Source organism: Sphaeramia orbicularis, chromosome 4, assembly GCF_902148855.1.
Source record: "Sphaeramia orbicularis chromosome 4, fSphaOr1.1, whole genome shotgun sequence".
NCBI classification, from domain to species: domain Eukaryota; kingdom Metazoa; phylum Chordata; class Actinopteri; order Kurtiformes; family Apogonidae; genus Sphaeramia; species Sphaeramia orbicularis.
Genome location: NC_043960.1, coordinates 34,199,081 through 34,223,991, shown reverse-complemented (window position 1 = coordinate 34,223,991; position 24,911 = coordinate 34,199,081). Strand labels below are relative to the sequence as shown.

The window sequence follows — 24,911 nt, the reverse complement described above, 5'->3', positions numbered from 1 at the left end:
CAGATGAAAGTTTCAATCATGGTAACTTTCTGTATCGCCCAGTCCTACATGAACTGTCAAACGTCCATTCAGTCAAACCCCATGTGTTGACTCTGTCCTCTCCATGTCTGTGTTTGGTTGTGTTTCATCCCAGGCATGGGAGACAGCCTTTAGAAAAATGTAGAAGAGTGTCATAAAAGAGATGTTTATCAAACCATCCATCATCCTTTTAGTCTTTTCTCTTGTAAAACTAAAAAATACTGATGTACATTTTGACACATAGCTGCATGGTCTCACTGTTGTCCTGTGTTATACGTATTACCAAAGTGTTTTTGGATGAAAAGACTAAAACAAGGAGAATTGAACTCAGTTGACCTTCTCCCACATCTCAGACTTTAATAGAAAGTTTCCATGATGGTCTCCTGTGCAGTTCAAAGTCTAATTTTACTCCATGTAGAAAACTGTGTCCCAGTCCATGCTGCGTAGTTTAGTTTATACAGTTATCAGTGCAGTTTCAGACCTATTTCACCTCTCCTCATGCTGGGACTAGACTGTGGTGATGGCTTTTTCACTCAAGCCCCTTTTACACAACACTTCTGTTACAGGAATATTTTGCCTCTATTCCGGAACGATGTCTGTGTAAACAAAATGGTGGGATCATTCGGTCCCACTTTTATCACTGCTCTGTAACACCTCTGGAGGTTGTAACAGAACCATGATAAAGGTGGAATCATGATGCCGGAACGCTATGTAAAAGGAACACCTCTAGTTCTGCAACCAAAGTGTCGTTTTGATGATGTATGCGCGTGCGACCCCCCCGCGCTGGGGGGATTTAAAAATGAGCGCGGGCTGTGTATAGTAAACAAACATATCAACGCGACCAGAAAGATGTTGAACTATGGAGACACTGAGATCCGCAAGCTGTTGTCACTTGGGCCAGGGGACTCAATCCATGCTAACATTTGTGGAATGGTGAATGACAGGCCAACTCTGGAGAGGTTAGCCACACTGCTATGCTCGGGGTATTTCCGATGCGCAAGTTATACGTCACACTATACGCTGTGCTGTGTCACTGCCCCTTTGATTCCAGAACGCAGGTCCGCTGTATAAAAGTCCAGCCTGTCTCACCTCTGTTACTCCTTTGGCTTGGCTGTGGAAATAGGTCAGTGGTCTCAAAAAGGTGGGATCACCATCTCACCTTTTTTCCGGGATCTCTGTGTAAAAGTGGCTTCAGTTTAATTTTTCATTTTTAGACTTCCCATGCTATTCTGATGCCTTCATATCCTAAATTCCTAATGTTTTGTTTTTTTTTTGGAGCATATTTCAACTTTCTTATTTTTAACAGACTTGAACAAATCCATTTGCATGAAACATCTGAGTTACTGTTTCATTAGGAGCCTAATATGTGCAGTGAATAATTATTGTAAATAAAAAAATAATTAAGAAGTAACACACTCACACATACCTGTTGACACAATCGAAAATAAAAGATTTGAATAAACACACAATTGAGGGTAAGAGCCTGATAACAAAACTGAAAATAAAAGCAGATGCAGATTTTTTTTATACTTGTCAAAGTCATTAGACATTTGAAGAGCTTGAGTTCTGAGGTTTTGAGACATTTAAGGACCTGTTTGAACTCTTTGTGCAGTGCGTGTTGTACCACCATATTATTTACAAAGGAAATGGAAGCGCTACTTAGAGCACAAAACAAAGTCAACAGTGGTATTATACTATAATCTATGAAGCTGATGCACATTTTCTGCCATTTCCTGTTTGTACAACATGTCTGCTTTACTAACACACAGTGAAATGTATGTAGAAGTGTGCACGTGCGGTATGGAACTGAGTCACAGCTGCTCACCATGGTGCTCTACTAGCCTGATGTTTTCTAGTAGAATTGCTGCCTGCATGTCAGGTCTGTGACAGATGTCCCATTGTCTGTGTTTCATGTCTGTGTTGCATTCAGGGTAAATCTGCATTTTTGCTGCTCCTAATATTGTACATGTGTTTACTCTTAGATTTGCTGCTTAAAAGGGCAGAGGGGCATGGCCAATCAGCCCACTTTTGATGGGATCCATGTCATCAATCACTATGTGGGGGATGATGAGTCTTACCACTCTTCAGATGAAGATGGAGTCAAGGACCAGACCCAGCCGAGGAGCGGTGGCGGCCGGATCAGATTACGGCCTAACCTCGCAGACACCGACAGCGACGAGGAGGAGGACGGGGAGGCCCTGCGGCTCTCTGTACCCCCCAGCAGCCATAAGTCCACCACCGTGTGACGGCCTGAGTCGGGACCGGACAGAGGCTGTGAGCACACACTGAGGAAGAGGAAAGTGTTTGGAGCAGCCGTTTCAGAGGACAAGTCTGGATCTGGAGTTTGGAATTTCAGAATGGAAATGCATCATCATTTCATATCATGAGAATCACACTTACGGATGTAGTTTTTCATTTTGTTTACCTTCAGTTTGTAGTTTTCGTGTCTTCTCTGAGGGCTGTCTGTGTGAGCATCCGTCTGGACCTCAGCAGAGAATCTGTCTGAAATCATGAGGAGCGAATCAAACTCTACTGGGCCACAGAGACCAGACGAGGAGGGGAGGGGGCGTCACTCCTCTGCACCCCCCCTCCAGCTAGGTACAACACAGACAAAGAGACTGTGCAATAAAACATTTGACGCTATATTACACACTTCATCCAACATGTTTTTATACTTTTAAACCATTTTATAACTGAAGATCTTGATGCCGTTACTACAAAGTGTCCATCACACAGAGGCAGGATTGTATGAGTGGTGTGTGTTTGTGTGTGTGTGTGTGTGTGTATATAAATATATATCTGTTGTCTTGATGAGCTTTGTCAGAGCCTGGTATCAAACATGCTTGTATCAGCCGGCACTTCTTACTATTATTAATATTATTATGACTTATTGGCCTTAGCACATGTCACATGTGAGTGGGACATGTGTGTACCTGTAGATATGTACATGTGTATTATGTTTTTTCAATTCCTTTTGAACTTGAAACTATGTATCTATTGCATATTGGATATTTAGAATTTATTGTACAAATCAGAAAAAAGGGACATACGTAAGTTCAGAAGGGTAATACAAATGACAAATCCTGCTTTTGACACATGAGATGAGTTCCTGTTCGACAAACAAACAAAAGAACCGGTCAATTCAAGTGTGTGAGGAGACGGCTTTACTCTAACTACTGTCACTGTGTTCAGAGGTCATTGAAAGCATCCTGACTGTACTTTCACAATGAGCCTGGCAGAAAAGTCAATGCTGCACATACGAAGTACTCCGTATTAATACGTCAAACATGAGTAATGGCTTTCATACGCTGTGTGTATCACAGTTTTGCACAGAAGTGGATGACAGTTGTGGGAAACTTTAACTGTGACATAACGCTGAGATAACACAGTACACAATTTTCTAAGTGTTACAAAAGTACGCACTATACTCTGCATCGTGCTCATCTACAGTCCAATCCCACTCCATTTCAGGCACTCAGACGTATGAAACTGTGTCTGAATTAGAGCTGCAACTATTCACTGACTAGTTTTCTTTTAATTTCCAAATATTTTGATAATCAGTTAATTGGTTTGAGTAATTTCAGTCAAAATTATCTGATCCCAGCTTTTAAAACGTGTTTAATTCTCAGTTTCTCTCCTCCTCAATAACAGTAAGTGCTAATTTTCAGACATTTCTAGACCGACCAACTGATTAACAGAGAAAATAATCCACAGGGTGAAAATGAAAAGAATTGTTAGTTGCAGCCCTAACCTGAATGTGTATCGAACACTAACCCCTGTATTCAGTGAATAAGTGGCTGTGAATGCAGCAGTGTTGCTTGTCATGTCCAAGCAGAAAGGATTGTGACGTTTGGTTAAGTGATGATAAAGTCCATTTGATGAACAGAAGTCCTGTGGTATTGGATGGGAGAGGAACGCGTTATGGCACTTTTCTTCAAGTCTGCAGTGCAGTTAAGGACACACATGGCAACACTATGGAGCATCAGCTGGAGACGAAATGAGATTGTGTGTATGAGAGAGATGAGTTCACAATAAAATGTTTGATAAACTCTTTGGTTGATGTTTTTTTTTTAATGCTTTCAAAAGACTTATCACACGTGGGATGTTGTTTGAACTCTGCCTTCTGCCTCTGAAGATTAAGATTGAAAGCTTTCAGGAAGTGATTTCTCGCGGTTTTTAGAGCTGACTCTTGACTCCTAATCATTTCATGCAGAAAACCACATTTTAGGTGCGTTTCACTTCCAGCACTGCTAGATGAACCAGGTTGGTGTTATTGTCTAATGCTAACGAAGAACGTATTTTATTATGCACTGAGTGAGAGGAAAGTCTGGTCTGTGGTGAGTTCACGTTTAACGCAGTGATTTGGATCCGGCACCAGATTATTCATAACGCATTGGAAAACGGTTACATTATTACAAATGAAACTGCGTAAAACCTGCTATGTCAGTTTTGTATCGACTAAAAAACTGAAATTAATTCTGATCAATTTTCCTTAAATGCAGCCTATTTTTACAATTAACCGGATCCGAGTTTTGTTAAAAGATATACAGTTTAAAGTTGATCACTTAAGTGGAAAAAAAACTTAAATTTAAGCAAATTGTTCACCACAAAAAAAAAAAAAAAAGTGTTCAGATCTGTGTCTGTGGCGCTTTGTGGGGAGAAACATGAATCATTTGGGGTTTTCAGGTGCAGAGGCGGTTAAAGCTGAACTTCTGACAGAAATATGTCTGGATAAATTATGCAGAAATATTCAGTTTATGACCTATGCAGTGTTGAAGCAAACGGACAAAAGAAAAAAAAAGTTTTTAGGGCTGAAAGTTTTGTATTATTGTTATTATCATTGACAGGACACTCGCCACTCACCTGCGTGTCGTGGGGCCGGGGTCGGTGTTCCTCGGGGCCCGTCGGTTCCCTCCGCTCGGCTCCGGCTCTTATCGGTGTGGTCTTCATATCTAGAGCCACACCGTGTCCGGATGCCACGGCCGTGCTCTGCCTAATCGAGCCGGGGCATGTGCTGCTTTGATTTCCTGCCTTTTGTTTACAGAGAGTCTGTCTGTACCCGAACCCATGCGTCCTGATAGAGAAAAACGCATTACGCACAGTTCATTACAGAGCTGTCGTTTTAATGTCTTTATTTTGGTAAAGCTGGTCCAAGCCTTTGGTCCAGGGGGAGTGAAAACTGGGTGTTTTTGTTTTTTTGTTTTTTTTATGAAAATCCGACCAATCGTAAGCATGTGATTTTAAGTCTTTTAAAAATGAGTGAGTGCATGTGAAGCAGTTCTGCAGTGAGAAAGAGTTGACACCCTTTGTAAAAAAAAAAAAAAAAATCAGAGCCACTAGAACTAATTTTGAGCAAAAAATAGTATCAAACTGAGGATGTAATAGATTAAAAATAATCAGTCTTACTATTAAGTGAGTAATGACGCGTCCTGAGTGAATATAGAATTGTGTGTGTGTGTGTGTGTGTGTGTGTGTGTGTGTGTGTGGTTTCTGTTCAGTGTCCAGGGGTAACATGAAACTGTCACCGCAGGCAGGACGGACACTGTCTGTCCCATAATGACCGTTTACTGACCACCAGACCAGGGACCACAACTGAAACCATGAAGAAAAAACCTTCTATTAGCTATAATCACGTGACATGGGTAATTCTATTATTTCATCAAATTCTTATACAGCTGACAAACTCACATAAAGGCACACGGGATTATATTTATAAAACTGTTAATACTATACTCATTTTTAATATTCACACATTTTACTGAGCGTGTCAAGATGTGGTCTTCCGGCGCCTCCGTGTTTCCTAACCCCCCACCCCCACCCCCCTTTTCAGTGACTGTGACTGATAAACCGTGTATCACTTCTCCTGATTGCCACGGGCTCTTCTGGAGACACGAGCCGCAGTCTGATCCGTGGAATACTGCAGGCAGTGGGCTCAACACTGCAAAAAGTCCGAAGTGGGAAGTTTCTGTCAGACCAGAGTCATTCTCACATTTTTATTCAATCACATGGGTTGAAAGTAAATTAGAGGATTTCTTGAAACTCAAGCGTCTGTAGGTAAAGTACTATGTCATCACTGAAAAGACAGCAAAGTCGTGGAATGAATGACTTTTATTTTAGAGGTGACAAGAAGTCGCCCCCGCTGCAGACATTTTCCCATCCGTCACCTGTAACCTGTCTGCCGAGTTTTTTTTTTTTTTTTTTTTTTTTTTAAAGCAGATATTTTTTTGCAGCGCACTGAGTCCCGGAGCCGCTACAATGACACCTGTCACTGCAACACCTGGCAGGCGGGACGGACAGTCTGCGCATGCTCTGTTGTCAGGTTGACGTCTCTTAAAACATTCGGAGACACCGGTGGAGATCAAATCTTTGTTGGGTTACGAGCGTGCAGCAGCGTCCACCCGTGGAGTCCTGATCTGAGCTGCTGCTGGATTATCACTGATTTATTGTGCGTGTGTGTGTGTGTGTGTGTGCGTGTGTGTGTGTCCTCACAGCGCAAAGATGCCGCGCTCCTTTTTGGTGAAGAGCAAAAAGGCGCATAGTTACCATCAGCCAAGGAATCTGGAGGATGACTACAGCAGACTGGACACTATTTTGGCGCACATATGCTCAGGTATGCGCAAAAGGGTAATAATCCTTCATAAACCCCACTGCGTCAGTTTGACCTTTACACGCTAAAATCTGCCTAATAATAGGCGCCTTGGTGTAAATTTTAATGCAATAATCTTAAAATACAGAGGAATTATATTCTTAAATGAATGGAATATAAAAAAACAAAAGGAAATATTTCATCGTGCGTAAAAACTTAACTGATTTTGCAAATTAAATGGCCTTAAACTGTTTTCTTATTATATTTTGATTTATTTTTAGCTTTTATTTTCACCAAAATAACAGTACATTTTCACTGAAACTGCTGGTGTTATTTGTTGTGATTGTGTTGGTGGAAATAGGCCACATTTTAGAAGCATTTGGACACATTGTTTTCTAATTCTAAATAGCTGCTTTATTTATCTGTAACATTTTATTATCTTGCTAAAATTTCCGTAATATCTGCCCTGTCGTGTTTATCCTTTCAGATATAATGAGCACGTCCCTAATATATTTATTCCGTTGAAATAAATGAAGTAAATACATTTGTCTTTATAAGCTTGTTTGGTTTCAGTGTAATATTCCTACAGGAGTTTATAAACTGTAAACCTAAAATGCTTTGGTATTTCCTGGACTGTGTGTGGATGCTCTCAGAGGCAGATAAGCTCCCAGAGGACGTGGACGTGACTGTGGACAGGTACGGCCTCTCACCGGACTCCCACCTGGTTGACGCGGCTGACTTCTCCCCCAAATCCCCCCTGAGCTGTTCCGACAGTCTGTGCGGCCGCTCCCCGGACTATGAGGACTTCTGGAGGCCTCCGTCACCCTCTGCATCACCGGGTACGCACATCCACACCGTGATGCCACAGATCAGTTTATCAACACACCCAAAGAGCAGGCAGGAAGTCACAGCCAATCTGTAAGACACGAGAAACACCACAGATAAACATGATTCTCACTTTAAAAACACGCTTTTATTTTTCTGCGCATTTTAGACACGATTCATGTTTATTGGATAAAAATATATGGAGTCACGTGCTTTTGATTTGCCTCTTATTCATCATTGTTTGGTATAATTCTGCTTATTTACTCTCTATTTTTTTGGTGTGTATTTTAACACCTATACTACATTTTGTATCAGACCGGCCTCTTCATGCTGGTCTGGTGCTGGTTTCCACAGCTGGATCATAAGGACTATTTCTCTGAGTGAACATTGCATGACTCCTTATATCAGTCCTACGGGACCCCTGCAAACACCCCCACCTCTCTCACTTTTGGTATCATTAATTTTTCATCCGGCCTCTGCACTCCCTTCTTCCAGCTGATTCGGAGAAATCCTTGTCCCCCCTGGTGGATGAGACCCAGCCTTTCACCGTCCCCTTCCGGCCTTACGCGTGGAGCAGCAGCAGTAGCGGGGGTGTTGGGGGGGTCGGTGGCTCTCCTCCGGGGCCCGGCCCGGGTCTGAGGGCCCTGATGCAGCAGAGCCTGCATCCTATGGAGGTGGTGGACAGGGGCCCGGCGGCCATGGCCTTCTACGGGGACCGGAGCGCACACTCGGTGCTGTATGCGTCGGAACGGGCTCTGGCGGAGGAGAACTACGGGGACTTCAGGAGACACCCCGCCGCCGCTCTGCTGTTTCCAGATCCAGGTCTGCGAGTCAAAAACCACGACGTCAAGACCCAGTCCGACCTGCTCTGCTCCAGCCTCATCCTCAATGGGGCTTTCAAGTGCGTCAAGTGCAGTAAGGTGAGGACGGCCCTGATCCTCTGCACAGGTTCACATCATGGCAGTAATAGCAGCAGGCTGACCTCTGACCTCAGCTTTCATTGGCTGAAAGGTCAGCTCCAAACTCTTAAGCTGAAATAAATAAAAGCATACTTCCATCATGCCCATCCTCTGTCCTCCAGGTGTTTTCCACTCCGCACGGGTTAGAGGTGCACGTGCGCAGATCGCATAGCGGCACCAGACCATTTGCATGTGAGATTTGCGGTAAAACGTTCGGACACGCAGTCAGCTTGGAACAGCACAAAGCCGTACACTCGCAGGTAAATTTAACACCTTAACCGCAGCCTGCATGTTGCACCTTTTCCGCACCCCGGTGTCAACGCGCCTTCCTGTAAGACTTTGTGTGCTGACTGACAACTTTTCATTCGCTTTCACATCCCAGGAGAGAAGCTTCGACTGCAAAATATGCGGTAAAAGTTTTAAGAGGTCCTCCACTCTGTCCACGCACCTCCTCATCCACTCGGACACTCGGCCTTATCCGTGTCAGTACTGCGGGAAGAGGTTCCACCAGAAGTCAGACATGAAGAAACACACATTTATCCACACAGGTAAGAAGAGAAAAAGTGCAAACACACACACACACACACACACACACACACACACACACACACACACACACACACACACACACACACACACACACACACACAAAACAGGTGCAGAAGAAATTATTATGGAATCTAGAGGCCTATTTGTAATTCAACTGTGCGTAAAAGACCGTGCGTAAAGAGCGCCAAATCCTGATTGGAATATAATTAAGAACCAATCAAATCTAACCAGTTGCTTTTGTGTTTTTAGGTGAGAAGCCGCATAAATGCCAGGTGTGTGGAAAAGCCTTCAGCCAGAGCTCCAACCTTATCACACACAGCAGGAAACACACCGGATACAAACCTTTCGGCTGCGACCTGTGCGGCAAAGGTTTCCAGAGGAAGGTGGACCTGAGGAGACACAAAGAGACGCAGCATGGACTGAAATGAAGCTGGAAATAAAAGGCGCTCACTGCACACAGACTACACCCAAATAAAAGGACTCTGAATTCTATTAATCGTGAGATGAGAGAGAGAGAGAAAATGTCCGTCATGAGGCATTGTCGCCTCTTTCTGAACTCGCCCTGCTTGAAAACCTGACATGGATCAACACTTGTTTCGATATTTATAAATCCATTGGAAATATAGGAAATATAATTTAATAATAATAACCTCTGCCAAACGGTAGATTTTTAAAATGGAAGTCTAACGAAATTTGTTTTTGCAGAGCAGACATCCTAAACACTAATTCAACCAAATCCTGCAGAAAAGTCCCTAAAACCAGACATAAGCTGTGAAAAAGCACAGACAGTAGGATCCTTTATCACAGTTATATCTCTGATGTGAATGGGCTTAAAGGGGGCGTTAAATCCCAAATATTTGTACTGAGACAACGAAACTAACCGGATCGACAACACAGACACCCGGAGATGAAAATCTGCGCTTCTCCAAAGAACAGAGGCTTTTTGTTTGCAGTTCAGAGTTCTGTTCTAATGCTGGCAAAACAGCCTCCACACACTGTGTGATTTAACAAACAGGGGACACTGCTGGTGTGCTGTTTTCTTCCATTTTGCACATTTTCTTGCCAGAATGAACTTTTTGTCGTTTACAAAATAAATATAAGATTTTTTCCCCCTTCGGAGTATTTTTTATTGTCTGGAAAAATTAAATTATGTAAAGATGAATGAAAAGAGGGGAAATGGCATCGAATTATTATTATTATTATTATTATTATTATTATTATTATTATTATTATTATTATTATTATTATTGGTGATTTAATGTCTAAACTCTCACAGAGAAAAAATCCTGTGGCCCAGTCTGACCTATTTACTATTTTTCTAAAATACAGAGAAAACTAGATCAGTTGTGTTGATGGTTTTTCGTTTATGAATGTAATTAAACCAAAAGGTGGAGACGTTTTCTGTCTTGCTGCCGTGATTGGGAATGCCCAGAGGCTGCTGTTTGTTTTGCCCACTGCAGCCAAGTGTTTCAACCTTAAACAAACTGAGCAGATTTTACTGTTAACCAAATGCTTTTTTACCCCCATGGCTGTTATTTAAAAAAAAAAAAAAAAAAAAAAAAGGAAAGAAAGAAAGAAAAACGACTTTTGGCAGAGAAGACAATATATGCAGCAACTGGGAGGCACTGGGAGGGACAGGATGGAGTGTAAATATTATGCTATACTTTGAAAGAAGAGGAAAGAAAAAGAAATTGGTGGCGTTGTCAAGAAAGATAAAAAAAAAAAAAAAAAAAAAAAAAAACAGTTATTAATGCAGAAAACAGTGGGATACACTGGTAAATTGAAAGGAAGAATAAGAATGACATTGTTATATAATCATGAAATCACCTACAAAATGTATAACATGCTCTTGAGGATTCTTAAAAGCTCTATTTATGTTTTGTGTGTTGCTGTAAATAGAAGTAGAACTCACCTATAAACTACAATCTCAACACAAAATAAGAAAAAAAGACACACAATCACACAGTTTCCTCCTCTGAACATTGATTGAAATCACTGACTCACTAGGATTTTCTCTGCCTCACTTCCCTTTGAAATCATACAACATCCAGGCCAGGCCCGAGAAAATACTGAATATTTTAAAACCAGGGATTAACAGACTAAAGCAGAACAGGAAAAGAAGAGCTCATTTAAAATAAGATGTACTGGACCTGCACAGCTTGAAAAAAAAAACAACCTAAAAACCCTGACGTTTACTGTCTTTCAATAAAAATAAATAAATCTGGAAGGTTGTATGAGATTAGTCTAAAGAAATCAGTTATAAAAGTAGCATCAAACATTGAATAGGAAATGCTCAAAAAGACAATGGCATCTGAAAGTGGCACAATCGGCCTGTGTTCCTGCAGACCTCAGGCTCAGGGGATCCTGGTCCTGGTGGAATGAGGCTGAGTTTGCCATTAAGTGCCTTTAACACTCCGAGGCTGCCTCCAGCCACTGGCCAGGCCGCAGTCCTCAGACCAGAATGCAAAGTGTGTTTGGAGACATTCACCCATAAAAACCCAAACATCTACCAGCGACCAAAATCATCTACTGATATAAAATGATTAATAACTGTTAATAAATTAATCCTATCAATACATGTAAATAATTGGTGTCATCTTTTCATGGTCATCAGATATGACCCATTTGGACATTCATCGGCTCTGTTCTTACCGTGGAAACACCGTCATCTTCTACAACATTGATTCACCAGTAAAACCCATGGAGTTTGAGAAATGACAGTGGATAGAGACACTTTATGTTCAGTTAATGATATATTGTGCAGAAAAAAATAATCTTTTTCTTCAGTTTTGTCTGTTTTAGATATAATAACCCTAAACTTTAATCTGAGCTTTAATGAACATCTACATAATCAGTACATTAAATACAGGAAAACACCTGATTTTCACTTAAAAAAGGAAACTACAGAGCATAACATTAGAATAAATGGTAATAAATCATGTAAGAAAGGTTAAAAATAGAGACAAATTCATTTGCAAGCTACCACAAAAGCAGCACTGAGTCTTTATGGGTTAAACTGGACTTTTAAGCATATAGTAATTGTCCCATTTTAATGCCATCATTTAGAAATTCATGATGCTTGACTCCCTTCAAGCTCAATCTCAGAGAGGCTTTTCAGGCAGGAGTCTGCAAACGGGCTATTAGGCTGACCAGATTTCCTCCAAGGGCATCGGTGGATTTTTTTAAAGCATTACCCCACTGCCCCGAGGCATATCAAATATGAATAGAATACGGCTCGATCGATTTGAGCGGGCCGGTAATCAGAGCGGTGCAGTCTACGGTTTAAATCCAAGCCTGCATCCTTATCTATACGATCATACATATGCACAAACACATGCACATCCACACACGTAGAGGAAGGACTGAACTCATCTTTCTTGACAGACATGGATGCATAGTGCAATTAGAAAGTTCAGTATTCGGGGTTTTGTGGTTTTAGATGATTCATTATTTAGGTCAAATTAAATATAAATTACAAAAGAGGGTTTTAGAGGCATACTTTGTTATTTCTGTTCTGATTTTTTTTTTTTTTTTTTTTTTTTTTTACATGTATCTCCTACAGTTTCCCAATCGGAATTAATCTGTTAAAGGGTCAGCTGTCAGAGAAAAAAAAAAAAGATAAAGAAGAAGCAGTAAGTGTAAGTACCTCCAGGACAATGTCATGATTACTGGTCCAATCCCTGGAACTGACGTGTATAAGCAGAACTGTGTTTTTTTTCTTAGTGACATTAAAAACACTTGAAAGTGAGATGTGAAAACGATAGAGGAAAACACATCAGCGGTAAGCTCTAGCAATCAAACCTTACCTCCAGAGTTACAATGTGATATGTGAGCTCATGCACCACAGAAAAAAAGTACCTTACAGATAAAAAAAAAAAAAAAAAAAAACGAAAGAGAGAAAACATCAAGTACACACTGCTCTCAGTCATCAACATCTGGTGAATGGTCTGATTAATATGTTGTGCTTCTCATGGCAGAGTTGAACAAAGAAGACCGAGTAAATGTGATTATTTCCCGGAGGGTGAGCTTACCCGTTGTGTATATTGTAATAATAATGTGCTATTGCTTTCATGCTCTGATCAGCAGATTTCACACAGGTTTGACAAGTTGCAAAGTGAGATAAAGTGAGAGGGTGACAGGATTTTGATCTGCAAGCTGTGTAGAAAAAGCACTGATTAACCTGCTCTGACCCAGGGAGGGCGTTAAAAGATGCAGAGATATAAAACAACGGTCTGTAGATGCATCAAATTGAACAAAGTTTGTGCTTCAGAGACTCGCGCCTCACCTGTCCCCTCCCCAGCGGTTGGCACGCCAACTCCAAGAGAGGCACAGCTCATATAGGACACAGCTCTTTTGTTGCAAAGCCTTATTCATTATTCACCTGATCTGAAAAACAGACTGCAAACCAACTGCACAGCTGTCATCAAGCAACAAGGCGTAGACACAAATTATTCATGACTCTGGAAAGAAAAGGCAGCAGAATGAGAGGAAAATAATAACAAGAGACATCAGCGAGGCAGCTGACAGGCTGAACACGTGTGGGATAGCTGCTCTTTAAGCCGACAAGCCTCCTCCTGGGGCAGCAGCTACAACACACTTCCTCTGGATGGCTTTAATAAATTACACACACTTTTACAGCAGGGCATGAAAAAAAAAAAGGACGTCCATTTCACTTTGTCACTTTAGTTCAATAACTTCTATTACCAATACCTCATCTGTTTAACTTTACTGTTGCACCTTTATTGTCTATTTATTGTCTCCTCAACCCCCGATTCTGTGTTTATGGTTTATAATGATATTCTAATTTTTTCTACTATGTTCATTTTGCACCGTGGGGGCTTAGAGTTTTATAATTTCAGTTTTCTGTATGCGATGTACATATGGAAAAACTGACAATAAAGCTGACTTGGCCCCCCTATGGAGAGATGTCCTCAACTGTATGAGTAGATGGTTGAAATCTGAACTACCCAGGTCTCCAAGACTATGTCTACTGAGGGACAGAACAGAACTGCCACATTTGGATACATTTTTACTTAGAATTATTAAAACTGGCATGATGACCTGTGTCAGAATGATTTTGAGGTGTTGGAAGGAATCTCACACTCGCACACTGAATATGTGGAAGATTGAAATGACAGAAACAGCTGCATATGAGAAGATGCTGGGGACACTGAGCAGAATAAGTGACACAGTTAACGAACACTGGGATGGTTTCAGCAAATATATACGAGTATCTGGGAAATGTGACCCAACCCTGTAAAGACTAAGGATGGTACTATAATATACATAGATGCCTCCTTTTCTCATGTAAAGGTCGATTAGTATCTGCCGAATAGCCTGTCCTTATTTTTTGTCTTATTTTGCTTTATTTTGTCTTGTCTTGTTCTGTTTTGTCTACCAGTTGGATGGACATTGCTGTATTATTGTTAAAAATCTTAAAAATGCAAATAAAGATTTTGAATTATAAAAAAAACCAAAGCTGACTTTGACTTCAAAAAAACAAATGAAGACCATCAAAAGTCATCAAAAACAACAGTTATGCAATCAAGCACTAAGTCCTGTGTGTATCATGTGAATAAAACAGACAGAAAATAAAACATGGAATCCCTAAAAGCACTGTTTTTGTCTGTCCAATGCCATAGCTATTGATGTAAGAACTGAAGTGATTTTGGTTATTATCAAGAAAACATGGAAAATGGATAGATTTCAGCTCTGAAATTATCCTCTTATGAGCTATTTTTGTTATCATTATATTCGTCCAAATAAATGTACTTTTAGTTGTACCAGGCATTAAAATGAACAACAAATTGAAGAAAACAATGGTGGTTTAATATTTTTTTCTGGGACTGTAGGGCTGCAACAGTTAATGAAGCAGTAACACGAAACCTTTGACCATTGCTTCTCACATGTGATCATTTGATGCTTTTCATGAACATGTTTCAAAGTGAACTGAGGTTGGGTTTTGTCTGATATTAAGTCTCAGTTTAATACCTCATAATGTCATTGGTCTAGGAGGAAAAACTTGTGTCAAAGTAAACAGTTAAAAGGGTAAATGAATGGATGGATGAGGAGGGAATCCTTCCTGTCAGCGTCGTCATCTTTATTATTACTCAGTATTTCCAAAACAAATATTCAGTGTGTATTTAACCCACAAAGGTTAGAATTATTTGTTGTGACTTACACATGCATTTTCTCTACATCTCACCTCTCCTAAGGGATTTTTCACTATGTATTATTTCATCTTTATCTGCATTATTCAGTGAAACAAAGGTATTTTCTAATCTTTAATTTTGTTGTGAATGTGAAAGTGAATTTCTTAACATCTATTATCAGCTGAACTGTCATTTGTTAAACTATGAGGGTTTTACTGGTGAATCAGAGATTCAGAACATGACGGTGTTTCCATGTTCACTATGAAGTCTCTGAACATCCAAATGGGTCATATCTGATGTCATTAAAAAGCTCAAAAACGGCATTTTACCTGAATTATTTAAATCTGTTGATAGGATTAATGGTTCAATAGTTATTAAACATTTTAGATCAGTAAATGCTTTTGGTCGATAGGAGTTGTATAGGTCTTAGAGAATTTGAGTCTAAACTAATAAAACCCACTAAAACAGGCTATGTACAGGTGAGTGTATGAGTGTGAGTCAGAGGTCAGGTGGGGGTGGATGATGTTGTTATTTTCAGTTTGTTTATAATGGCTAGTGTTTACTGTTTATTGTTCTCTAGAATCCCTTTTTGTTGGACTCTTCCTGAGGTCGACCTTTGTAAAAACATCTGCCAAATGCATAATCAGAAATTCAAATTAATGCTTCTACATTCATAAGAAGTTATATTTATATCAACACATTAAAGTTTAATTTACTTCAAGTAATCTATCAAACATTACTTTTACTGATATTAAACAAATTGTTCATAAAGCAATAACACTTACACAACAAATTCCCATACATCTTTATAGGTAACATTATATATTATAATGTTATATGGTAGTGCTTAATTTGCTTTTGTAAAAATTGATTTCTTTGTTAATTTGATTAAAAAGTGGTGAAAATTGATGTTTGCCTTTAGGTTATAAAAACACTGTAAGCCCAGATGTCAAATATACTTCAAAAATTAATTAGAATGCACTTAAAAATATAAATTTGATTACATTACTAGAAAATATTATGTATAGTCAACTCATTTGTAGATATGTGTGAATAAATTTAAAGGAGTGATATTTTGCTTTTTAAATGGAATTATGCATTTTAAAACATTTTCCTGTGGTCTACATAAACTGTAAATGCTATGCTTGGGTCTGAATTCTTCATTAATTCAACTCCACAGGTCCATCTTCAACTCTATTTCTGAGTAATGACATCAGAAAGGTCGTTTTGAGCACTGGCCCTTTAAATGCAAATTAGCCACTTCACACCCCACCTCCTCCAGGTTGTTGACTGTGCTGCTCTGTCCCATTCAGCCACTTGTGTTTGTTAATACAACCAACAAATGAACATTTCAGGTAATCGGCTCCAAGTTTGGACATATTTTCAGTATGGACTACAACCGCTGCTGCTGACAAACAATTATGACGTACTCAGAGAAATGTTCATCTGAAGTTTTGACCTTATATGTGCAAATGTTGTGATGTAACTAGTTTTAAATATAACAAATTAAGCAGGAATTAAAATGGGTTGTAGAAATCCACTTGATTTTTGCTTAAATGAATATAAAGATTGCTTTGGAGGGTTCAGATTCAAACTTTATGAACTATTAGGGTCCAAATACATAAATAAATGTACCAAAGACTAATAAAAGTGGGTTTAGCAAAATTTGAGGCAACCACGTTTCTCAATTTTTTAAAGTAAACTCAACTTATCCAGTGAACCAGCCATCTCTTGTCTGTTTGGTGGCATGTGTATGAGTGTAAAACTGATATGTGTGATTCCAATCCAACACCGGAAAACACAGTGGCTTACATTCAGATTTATCCTAACTTTGACCCTCACTCCAACACTAAACCCCCCACTTATTATTCCTTTAACAGTTATTCCCCTAAATGTATCAATGCAAACATAACAATACAATTATTGTATGGAGTTAGCACATATCCAAACAGGGCAGCAATTTAAATAAACATGTCACTGAATATCCAGATAGTTTGTTTTGTTACAAATTCAAGCAGACGTGCATTTGGTCTTTTAAATGATGAATGATGAAATCGTTTTAGTGAAAGATCCAGATTTTCAGCCCAAAATACTTTGATAACTCTTCAGCAGTTTGCAACACATATTTTTCTTATGCATTGTTTACACTACCTGGTAAGTAACTGTTGATTTTTTTTATTTTTTATGAGCAGGTGTAAAAAGATACTGAATACGGAGGAAACATTCACAAGACTCACTGGGTGCACTTTCCATTGCTCAAATTTATATCCAATACTGTGCAGAAGTCCTAGTCCAACATTAGGTTTGTTGGTTTAGTAAAGTTCAAATGTCCACACGTGCGTTTCTCAGTCTCGGTATTAAGATACAAACTGATATATGTGAAGTATGTACAGCAGTAAAACAAATATTTAAGGGAAAAAACAGCTTCCAAACTAAAGAGGTAGTATTTAGTGTGACCTCCTTTGCACTTATGTCTTTAACTCTTTTGTTCAGACAATATGAGATTCATTTTTATCATTTTTCTGATGTTTTATACCAGGTTTCATTCAACACGTCTGATGTTTCTAACTGTTTGTTCTGCTTCTTGTCATGGGGTCAGGGGTCACACTAAACAGTGACATTAACCTTTACAACCCATTCAATCTGTTTTTTGCCTTTTAAGACTGTGCACATTTTTCCTGTATTTTCCTGTTGTATGTGGAGAAAAGAGAAATATGATTAAATATGTACATTCAAACAAAGCTATAAAGATGGCCTAAGACTTGCACAAAACTGAGTCATTCAACCTTGAGTCAACATTGTAACTGATGCACATATACATATTTGTAAAGGAGACAAAAGCAGATAGTTTAGGCAAAATATGTCTATGAACCTTAGGCTGTTGACATCTTGTCTGCAGACCTGGATGGAGGACAGAGTATAAGGCAAAGTGTGCAAACCAACGAAATGGATAAAACCACTAGTTATGTTACAATTTCACTAAAATCTTTTACAACATGTAAAATAGCTGCCAGTGTGTAATTTTGCTCCAGCTTTTAGGAGTAAATGAGGATTTACTTTATAAAAAATTGCAACTATATGTAACAATAGGAAGTTGGAAGATGACGCTTGATTAGCTTAGCTTTAGCTCAGGTAATGAGTGAAGCATCGAACACACAACGTATACACTTAGAGGGAAGCGGAGGCGTGACCGGCTCCGTCTTGCGAACCCCTGGGGAAGACGGTGTCTTGGTCTGGCTGGCGACGGCTCTGGTGCGGAAAATACGCGGAGGAAGGGTGGGGAAAACCCCTCCGCTGGAGGTCCCCCAGCCTCAACCTCGAACCTCCAGTGTGAAGGAACTGGCCGCCCGGAGATTCTCCGAGGCGAGTCGTGGAAGGCGGTCGTTCTTGGAATGCTAACTTGGATCCATACTATCACCTATGGCAGAGTATGGAGTTAGAGGAAGAGTAAAGCGACAATGTCCGACCGCTATACTACCACCCCGCTCCCCGACCAACAATCACGGAGCACCCCCCCAATGAGTAGAAGCCACCAGCGATAAAACACAATTAAGATGACGGACAAGTCCGTTCTGAGCCACTGTAGAAACATGGCAATGTTTCTGTCCCGTTCATTATTTCAGAGCACATTCAGCTACTTCCTGCTGAAATGTCAGATTTATTTGCTTTCTAATATCAATATTGATACCAGTATTGATGTGTTGCATGACTGCAGTAGTCAAATAATCAGGTTACAGCTCAAAATTGTACTTTGGTATCACTAAATTAATCTGAATCAATCAATTAATACTGAATCAATCGATATTGGATCGAATCGAATCGTGACTAATCAATTCAGAACCGTATGAATCGAAATCAAATTGATTATGGAAATTGGCCATGATACCCAGCCCTAATCGACAGTGATGCCTGAGGAGAACCCCAACAGCGCTGCTGTATTAAATGTATTATGTATTAAATGTTGTAGAGGACACCCTTATTTCTGCGTTAAATTAACCCATAAAGACCCAAACAGCCACTGTCGACCAAAAGCATCCACTGATCTAAAATGTTTAATATCTGTTTATCCACTAATCCTATCAATGCATGTAAATATTTTGTGTAAAATGCAGTTTGTGATCTTTTCATGATCATCATATAGGACCCATTTGGACGTTCAGAGGCTTTGTAGTTCGCGTTGAAACACCGTCATCTTCTACAACATTGATTCACCAGTAAAACCCATGGAGTTTTAGAAATGAGAGTGGATAGACACACTTAGGTTAGGTTCAGTTAATGAAATATTTGCTGAAAATGTCTCTTTTTCCTCAGATTTCTCTGTTTCTGACATAATAACCTCCAATCTTAATCTGATCTTTTTTTATAAAAATCTCCATGATCAGAATTGAGTACAGGAAAACAGATGATTTTCACAGAAAAATGGCAAAATACAGAGGATAATATTATAATAAATGGTGACAAATCACATAAGAAAGGTTAAATAAATAGAAAAATTCATTTGGGAATGGACACAAAAGTAGCTCTGGGTCTTTATGGGTTAAAGAACTGAAAACTAACTTAAGAGTTGCACCAATTTGTTCAAATATATAAACAGATTTACGGTGTCCCTTAAATGTAAGTAATACATGGTCTCACACACACAGTGGCATCAGAAAATTGTGTGGTGGAGGCCGGATGAGAGCCGACATTTTTCTCTGGCTGCCTTGAAAGCTTTCCATTAGCCGACCTCTGCTCTGAGGGTCTGGGGCCCTGAACAGCGTGAGTCCATGAGGGTCTTTTGGAGAGGGGTGGGGGGTGTAGGGTGTAGGGGGAGGGTATTCGGGTGGAGGCTGGTTGGGATGGGGACCCACAGGTTTGATGAAAGACATGTTTATCTGGTTCATTTAGCATTACATATCACTATATGATTTGGATGTGAGCTGTCACTGAGGAACAAAAAGGCCGTTGTGCTGCTCCTCTGCTGTCGGCGCTCACTCTTACTCTTATGATTTCATATTCTGTACCTGCACAATGAGAACCTGTGTTCAATCCGTTTACTCCGTCTGAAGCTACATCACACTCCTTCCTTGTTGGCCTGGTTTTATCTTTTATCTGAAGTCATGTCTAATAACATATGAATCCGGAGAGTGACATTAAAAGGATCCACTCCAGTTAAAAGGCTTGATGATGGAGGATTCTTCTCTCTTCAGGGGAAAGAAAACACATGAAAAGGAAATCTTCTTAACACAAGTGACAAGAAAGTGAATTCCTTAACCTTTTAGTGCGTACCTGATATTCTTGTTCACTTGGAAAATGTTTTATGTCAGTGAGAATTTGTCAGGCGATGGTATGCAGAATGTAAAGCTGTAAGATTCACGCACAAACCCTTGTATTATGTAATCTTAAAATACTAAAATGAGATAAACCCTTGAAGATCTAGAACTATTTTTGGCACAACTTCAAAATGAATTTTTGTCTACATCTAACCAATTGAAAGGGATTTCTCACCATTTATTTTAACGTTATCCTCTACATTTTTTCAGTGAAAATCATGCGTTTTCCTATATTTAATTCACTGATCATGTAGATGTTCATAAAAGCTCAGAGTAAATTCAAAGGTAATTATATCAAAACAGAAAAAAGTGACTTTTTCAGCAAAATATAACATAAACTGAACATAAAAACAAGCGTCTTCATCTACTGACATTTGTCAAACCATGAGGGTTTAAATTGGTGAGTCAATGTTGTAGAAGATGATGGCTTTTCTACGCTTACTACGGAGCTGCTGAACGTCCAAATGGGTCACATCTGATGATGGCAAAAAGCTGAGAAACTGCATTTTACCTGAATTATTTACATGTATTGACAGGATTAGTGGTTCATGAGTTATTACACATTTTAGATCAGTAGATGCTTTTGGTCCCTGGCAACTGTTTAGCTGTTTGAGGGTTAAGAATGTGCTGAAAAATGGTAGAAGGGTAAAAATCTGGATCAAATGATAATTAAATGAATGTAAGGAAACAGACAATACAACATACACAGAACAGAAGGAATTGTTGTGTAGCTTACACAGTAATTAAGTAGTAAGTCTTGTTATAACACATAAAAAACCCCAGCTCCTGTATTATCCATGTAAACAGAATATGATTTAGATGCGTACATGGCAGCACATCTGTGATACAGTCAAACCCTTTGCAGTGACTGATTGCAGCAATGAAACTTTCTTAAAAATTCATAAGATCCATTTCACAAATGACCAAACCAAGCATGTGCCTGTATCCAAATAGCAGAGAGAGAGAGCGAGGCGAGGAGGATCTATAAGAGGAGCCCGCAGCCACGGGAAGGAGTTCGAAATGACAAAGATTTATTCTCAGCCATGATCAAATATTTATGCTGAGGCATTCAAGTAAAGTTACTTTTTGTGTTCTGATTTAATGAATGATTTGAGCGGTGGCAGTGCTGGGAGGCACAGATGTTGGGTTTGCTGAAGCCTGCACTAATGCCCATTCAGGGGTCTGTGTGGTCATGTGTCAGACTGCAGCAGGATCAAAGCAGAGTAATGCCATTGTAGAGCAGTTGCATGGTAAGTACTTCCCTGGGCCCAGAGGTCTCTGCTGGGCCACAGCACACTGAGAAAAGGGGAAAACGATAATGAAAAAATCCACTGTTTTACTTTTTTTTTTGGAGTATGTTCTATAGGAAGCATCTTAAACAACCAGAAATAAGTTTCACTGATCTCCAAAAACCCTCCGTCTCATACTTGTATAATGTCATGTCTTGCTAATCACTCTAATACAGACATCAAAATAGGCCTGTGCAGGGTGGGACTGATCCAAAATGACAAAGCCACAGTCAAAGGAAATGGATCCCGGCAGTACAGTGACTCCCCTATTCTCCCTCTGGCATCATCTGAAACATTAATGACCCCAAGCAGAATCTGATCTGGCCTTCTTTACTCAGCCTTTTATCTGTCCTCTAAACTGTCTACAGACAAAAAATATTCACTTAACACCATCAAGCATCTTCTGAGACGGCAGATGAAGAAAATAATCATTAGCTATAGTCGAGAGGAATTTATCTATTGAGATACAAACAGTTCAGCTAAAAAAAAGACTACGCAGAAAACATTAATATAGTTTAGTAATAATAGAGTATGTCAAAGTAGTGAAAGAATAGATTCCAAATAAAGTTTCAAGTTTTAAATTCAGGAGTGTTTGGATCAGATGACCTGAAAGGAAACTGTTAGTGGGCAGGAAGTGCCAGGAGACATCTGTGGCAGGTGAAATAGAAATTCTAACACTCGAGTGAACACTTAAACGGATAAAGGGAGTTTAAAAAAAGGCTAAAAGCCTCCATCACTTCCAACAAGACACTGGTACCCTAAACACAGTGTGTCAGCATCTTTAAACACCGGAGAGAAGGGGAGATGACAAAATCGTTTTGACAGCCAGTTCACATGTAACATCGCCGATTCATCAACCTTGGGGAGTTGCTGGGCAGTTTTACTGCCGCTGCTGGGGGAAACCAAGCCCCGTGTGTGATAGCAGAGTGGGCAGGGCCGAGCTTGTGCGCCACGCCACGCGCCACTTATTGATCAGAGTCAGACAGGGTGTCAGTCTCCACATCCCAGAGATACAGCAGCCAAGCAGCAGTTATCTGTGTCTATTAATGCGTCCGCTCTGTGTGTATTGATTGGGAACAAACCTGACACGGGGAATTGTCATCAAAATGCCGATTTACAAAGGCTTGAGCAGGCGAAAGTACAGTCTGCATGGCCCAGGAAGTATGGATTTGTTGATGTAGCTCCACCAGCGGTGTTCAATACCAGACAGAGGTTCCCACTCAGGACGGACCGAAGCGTTTGGCCTGGGCCTTTGTCTCACCTTGGGAGCTTTCACCTCATAGTACACTGGCAGATAAAACAGCTTTATGGCATGTTGAAAGATGTGAAAGACTGGACTACATTCTCCCCCAGCAGTGTCTGCAAGAGCACAAACAAATGTTCACTAAACACGCCCACAATGTGAGGCTGGACTCACACAGCCCCTCCCTGCAATTGTTTGTTACAGGGGCAAAGCTTTTACAAAAGGGGCTGGGGTCAAGATTTTCCCTTGTGAGACCACTGTCTCCATTAGCTCTCAGTTCACTTGGGTATCGCTATACCCCTAAACATATTTGACTTCTAGAGTTCTGTAGGGAATGCCCATTAGCAGCTGGAGATACCACCCAGGTGTTTATTTCATCAACAAATACATCAACAAAAATGAGCGCTATGGCAGGTGGTCTGGACACAGTAACACATCAGTGAAAAGGACAACCTCCTGAGAGCTGGTCATTGCAAAACTAAAGAGGGTAGGACTTTCTGAAATAGTAAAAGAAACACAAAAATTATCATGACATTTGTCACAATACCATCATTCCATCTATGCTTTAGCGGCTTTCCCATGTTTATAATGATGAATGAAATGATCTTACCATTGCAGTACACTCCTAATTAAACTCCTAAATTAATAATTCCATTCAATAGGTGTATACGCCCCATAAATTTGTCAGCCTAAGCAACCAGAAGAATACAGGAGAAGTAAGTTACTTGTACAGACAACATCACCATTATTCATGTACTAATTTAACACGGGATTAGTAAAATACAAAGGGATACTTGGACTGGAGGATATGGCCAATAAATTGAATACAACATCTCTTTTGGGATCATCTATATCATCTAAAGATAAAGCATGATTCAATAATGGTTCTGTTTGCTGTAAGGCATGAATGTTTAATACCAATGAACAGAAATAATATAAAAACAGCACTGGCCAGGGTGTCAGTATGCATTATTTGTGAAAAAATAAATCAATATATTACACTAGACAAAGAGATGGCATTTTTATTTTTACAACTTGAACATTTTCATGATTTTCATAAAGCAAAAAGTTCATTAATCAAATTAAGTCAATATATTACCAATTGATATTACATCAATAGATGCTAAATTTACTTGCAATCACTGTAATATACCTCCAAACTGTGCAGTTTTCTACTCATATTTGTACTGAATAAATAACATCCAAGACTGTATCATTGCCAGCTCCTCAGTTCATAGGTATTTACTTTTTACGCTACACTACAGTAAAGAAGCACATTTTTCCACCTTCACACTACTTTGTATAATTCACTGCTATAATTAGCAGTTGTATAGTAAATTATCAAACATATTCCATATGTAAAAATTTGACCTAAATAAGATGCAATAAAATAATAATGAATATGTTTACATGCCTATAATAAGAATACACATCTATTGGTGAATTACTTGTTTTGGGATATTTTTAAACATAAAAACTTTAAATGCTTCTTCCAACAGTTTCTACATACCATACATTATAGATTAAGATGAAATATCTTTCAAGATTAAATGTTTCAGAGATTAAATAGCAAAGCATCAATCACAAAGCAAATCTGGCCCGTATAAAAAAATATCTTGAAATCAAATTCATCTGGCTGGCTCAGAGAACAGCAGTGTACAGCTGAAGTGCGGCCCCCGGGAGAGGCCCTTAACATGGCAGTTTCTCCTGACAAACACAGCAGGGCCTGGGGAGGTTTTGGGCAGACAGGAAAGCTTGCAGCGGTCTGCAGTGGCCTCAGGGGAAAGCTGACTGGATAAATAGTTCACTTAGAACCTCTTGCTCTCTAAGAGGTCACCAAGGAAATATAGGATGGAAAAGGAAAATGGAGAGGCTTTATCTCACTCTCATAGGATTGCTGCCTGTTTGTGTACGAGACTGCTCCATAAATACTGCACTATCTGCTGCACAGCTGAAACCAGATACAGTCATTTTGCAT

The 24,911-nt window shown here is 39.7% G+C and overlaps 2 protein-coding genes across 6 annotated transcripts in view; both read left to right on the top strand.

Annotated features, from left to right (window-relative positions):
- Window positions 1-4,070, top strand: part of evi5b (ecotropic viral integration site 5b) — a 42,915-nt gene extending 38,845 nt beyond the window's left edge. For 2 of the 5 annotated variants that reach the window (XM_030131588.1, XM_030131587.1), the window contains one exon: window positions 2,001-4,070. In XM_030131588.1, coding sequence (XP_029987448.1) covers window positions 2,001-2,264 — 264 coding nt within the window. In that variant the 3' untranslated portion in view covers window positions 2,265-4,070. The remainder of the gene's footprint in view (window positions 1-2,000) is intronic. The other 3 variants (XM_030131586.1, XM_030131585.1, XM_030131589.1) reach the window with 2 other exon arrangements.
- Window positions 4,071-6,338: 2,268 nt separating this feature from the next.
- Window positions 6,339-10,600, top strand: gfi1ab (growth factor independent 1A transcription repressor b). The gene is made up of 6 exons (XM_030131592.1): window positions 6,339-6,628; window positions 7,258-7,443; window positions 7,925-8,349; window positions 8,511-8,648; window positions 8,771-8,936; window positions 9,187-10,600. Exons 1-6 carry the CDS (start codon window positions 6,517-6,519, stop codon window positions 9,363-9,365), a joined length of 1,206 nt encoding a protein of 401 aa, XP_029987452.1. The 5' UTR covers window positions 6,339-6,516; the 3' UTR covers window positions 9,366-10,600.
- Window positions 10,601-24,911: the final 14,311 nt, after the last annotated feature.